The 4,225-nt window shown below is 42.3% G+C and overlaps 1 protein-coding gene across 1 annotated transcript; it reads right to left on the reverse strand.

Annotated features, from left to right (window-relative positions):
- Nucleotides 1–295: 295 nt before the first annotated feature.
- On the reverse strand, nucleotides 296–3,538 carry CYP8B (cytochrome P450, family 8, subfamily B). Its single transcript, XM_001377081.4, has one exon. The coding sequence runs from the start codon at nucleotides 3,496–3,498 to the stop codon at nucleotides 1,969–1,971; it is 1,530 nt and encodes a 509-aa protein (XP_001377118.4). The 5' UTR covers nucleotides 3,499–3,538; the 3' UTR covers nucleotides 296–1,968.
- Nucleotides 3,539–4,225: the final 687 nt, after the last annotated feature.

A 4,225-nucleotide genomic window follows, 5' to 3' on the forward strand; every position in this document is an offset into this window, starting at 1 on the left:
GAGGAACTATTTTTTCCTCATCTGCCCTCAACTGAGCCCCCTCCTTGCTTCCTCACAATGATTTATCACCTAGGAGAGAATAACTGTCAAGGCCCTGACTGATTTGGCAGGGAGATTTTACTAAGAGTGAAATGATGTGTATTCTCAGTTCCTGGCAAACTTTAGGAGTGTCACCTCCTGAATAAAATTCTGTCAAGTCTAGCAAGTCCCAGCTTGACAGAATCTGCTAGGGTCCCCAAAAGGCAACAAGGAAAATGACACAGACACAATTGGGGGTCAGGAGGGCTAGAGGTGCTTATAGCAAACAGAAGCACTTTATTGAAAGTTACATCTACTTTTATATGGAGGGAAAGCAAGCTAAGAGTTTAGGTAAGTTTTCACATACACGATGAAACATAATGATCAACTAATGTTTTACAAGGTCATACAATGGATTTGGTTTACCTCATCAAATCTAGACAGACTATTCCATAGGCTAATATACTGATATGTCAATATGTAACCATCTAACCCAGATTCCCAGCATACATCAGTAGTTTTGTAAGAATATTCAGTCACAGCAGGAGGGGTGAAAAGGAGGGGTGGTGGGGCTACATGTTTAACTTCAGCTGAGTTATGCCTTGCTTTTACTAAGGGTCTATGTCCTCCAGAGCTTTGCTCTATAGAGGTCCTTGGACTTTGCCTGATACAAAGTTCAAATTCTATTCCTTAGTTTTCGAGGGTCTCCATGGTCCAGCACCATTCTACCTTTGAAGTCTCTGCCTTAGCTCTACTTTTTAAGGGTTTACTAGCTCTGAAAAGCCCATCTCTACCTTCCTTTAGCCTTTTTTGTCTCTAGGGAAGTATAAAATGGGTCATTTCCAGATAAGGGAGAAAAAGGAGATACATTAATAGTCATGTATAGCTAACTTACTCCTGTCCTAGATAAGGAGATGAATTAGGGCAGAGACCATCCCTGATTTTCCTATATCCCAACCATTTTTAACCTCCTTGGGTTACCATCATTTGACTCTGACAAGTAAATATAATATAATATAATTAAGGTAAACTGAGTCAAATCCATTTATGTTATGAACAATCCTCTAGACTGGCTTAGGAAAAGGACCAAGTCATTCACAGTCCATGGTTTTCCTTAAGTTGTATAAAGAGCCAAACTAACCAGCAGGAGAGAAAAACATTGCCCCACCACCCCCTTCACACTAGCTACTCTCTAAAAGCATCATTCTCTACCTAGAGGAGGTGAGGTTTACTCCTATTTTACAGGTGAAGAAAGTGACAGTTGCTCAGGATAGGACTTTGGAGGGGAGGGGAACTACACAGATTCACAGCAAGTTCAGAAACTCAATTTTATCCTTTCATTCAGGGGCTATAGAAGCTTGAGACTCTATAATTAAATTGAGACTCTATAAATAAAAAAAATTAAGAAACCAAGATGTCAATTGATTCATGTAATACCAAGTTATAAAAAAACTTCCAAGATGGCTGGCATACTATTCCTGCCAACAAGTCAGCATATTCTCATACCAGCAAGGAAACATATATGATGTAAAATTCCCGAGCTGGAAGGGAACTTACAGCACTGGAGTTAGAATGTTAGAGATACTTTATATACATCATCTCATTCCAAATGTCTCATTTGACCCATAAAGAAATTGAGGCTCTGAGTGAGACTGCAACCTACTAAAAGTCCTACAGCAACTAAGCAGAAGAGGGGGACCAAACCCAAAATGTGGGACTCCAAACCCAGGGCTCTTTCCAGCCTACCACACTGCCTCTCACCCAAAGACTGCATTGACTCCTACCAAATCATCCAAAAGCTGCTTGATGAGTAGTTTCACCAAGATAACAAGGACAAGATCCATGTTAAAAGGGAAGAGATTCTGGGGAATTAATAGGTGATTTGAAAAGGGAAGTAGCAACTGTACCCCACTGCATCCCTGAGCTTATGCAAAAGTTTTCACCTTCAATCTAGAAGCGCATCCGATATCGGAACTGGACATCATATATTGGCTGCATGGCACCGATTCCCCATCGCTTCACGTTTATTGGAGGGATCTCTACCTCTTGATCAACTAACTCTATATCATACTGTGTAACCATCAAGAAGACAAACATCTTCATCTCATTGAGGGCAAAGAACCTCCCAGGACAGAGGGAAGGGCCAGCACCCCATGGCAACATGTAGGATTTGATCCTCCTCCCTTGCTTGTAGAAATCTACCTTTTGACTGCCATCGAGGTTCAGGAAACGATCATATTTGAATGTGGTGGGGTCTGGGTAGATTTCTGGGTCCATATGGAGGAAAAGGTAGGGGAAGACGCAAACTTCATCTCCCTTGCGGAGGGCATACTCTCTGCCATCATCCATTTTCAAGATCATATCCTGCATGACAGATCTGGTCAGGAAAGGGGCAACCACCAGGCGTAATGTCTCCTCCATGACACTATCCAGCACTGGGGTCTGTTGCAGCATGCTATACTCAACTTGGATGGGCACCCCACCTGGTCTCCTCTCCTTCCCCATTTTCCTGAGGATTCCTTCTGCCTCCTCTCTCACAGCCTTCAGAGCCTCGGGATTCTTCAGGAGGAAGAGGAGAGCCCAGAAGGACACAATGCCTGTGTTGCCCTGGGAAGCCCAGAGCAGTATCAGGTTATTTTGACTCTGTCCTATGTCAGACACTCCACTGTCAGCTAGCTGTTGCTGAGAGAAATAGATCCATGGACTCACATTATCCTTCTCCAGGATCTTCTGTGGAGCGAGAATGTCCCAGAAGAAGCGTCTGAGCCTCTTCATTTCTTGCTTCTCGTTAGGCAGAAGTGCAGATAAAAATGCTCGAGGAAAGAGTCTGTCAAATTTCCTGAATTCCTCAAAGACTTTCTGGGATCTAAGCAAGTCCTGAATGTGTCCTGACTTGCCATTAGTGGGTAAACTCCCAAACAAGGCCAGGTAACCAGCTCTAAAGACAATGTTGTAGCAGTGTTCAAGTAGCCCATCCTGCTTCCACTCCTGGAGTCCAGGTTTCATATCAGCATCAAGTTCCAGCAACAGGACCTGTAGGTTATCCATCATGGCCTGAGTCATCACAGCTAAACTGCTACCCATCAAGTACTTGGTGCTGTGACTTTTAAGTACCTTTTGGTATTGTTTTGGTCCTTGGAACTCAAAGATCTTGAACACCAACTGAGAAGCAAAGTTGGAAAAGTCCAGCTTGCTCCTGTTCTCTTTCAGGATAGCATCAAAGGATAAGGGGTCTGTAACAAAGGTGACGTACTTGCCACCAAGCAGAATAGTGAAGATGTTCCCATAACGCCTGTGCATCTTCTTCAAGAAACTGGAAGCATCCTTAGATAAGTGCCAGGTATAACCAAACCAGGGGATGGGGCCTTTGTCCAGAGGGGGCTCTCTGGCTCTTCTCTGCCGCAAGACTCCCAGCGCATACAGAACTACCAGGACAGAAGACACCAGAATTATAAAAACAAAAACCCAGAGTGCCATCATCCCTGTGTTCCCAGGACTCTCAGGAAAGAATGAAGGTGCTCTTTGATGATGAAAGGCTTTTATAGGCACAAGAGAGGCCTCTGCTGCCTGTACCTTGACCTTTGCTTACAAGGGATTCATGCATGGAGTTAGGCCAGAAAGCAACTGTTGTGCTTGCTGTTTTCAGGAGTTTATGGCCAGAAAAAGGGAAAACTGCCAGACAGGACTAGGAAATATCTAGGGAGGGAAGCCAAATTTGTATTTAAATAAAAGTTTGCCTTTAGGGTCTTCTTTAGATTATAAAAGAAGGTCTATTACAATGCATAAGATCTTCTGATATTAATTAGGATTTATCAGGATAATCAATAAATCAGGCTTTATTGGAGTACTTGGTCCTCTTTCAATAAACCTAAATAATTACCTTGGAGGATCTGACTCAGTTGATCTAAATCCTGTACCTGTTCTTAAGAAAATTCCGTGACATGTCATTCACCAAGAGTGATAGTTTTGTTTCCTCGTTGTCTATTCTATTTCTTTTTCTGCTTATATTGCTATAACTAGTGTTTCTAGTACAATATTAAATAATAGTGGTGAGAATGGCATCCTTGCTTCACCCCTGATCTTATTGGGAAGGATTCTAGTTTATTCTCATTACAGATAATATTTGTTGATGGATTTATGTCTGTGCGTGAATAGTTTATTTTTAAAATACATTTGACTAAATGTGAAATTTACTTGGCAGTTTATG

The sequence above is a fragment of the Monodelphis domestica genome, chromosome 7, assembly GCF_027887165.1.
Source record: "Monodelphis domestica isolate mMonDom1 chromosome 7, mMonDom1.pri, whole genome shotgun sequence".
In the NCBI taxonomy this organism is placed as follows: Eukaryota; Metazoa; Chordata; class Mammalia; order Didelphimorphia; family Didelphidae; genus Monodelphis; species Monodelphis domestica.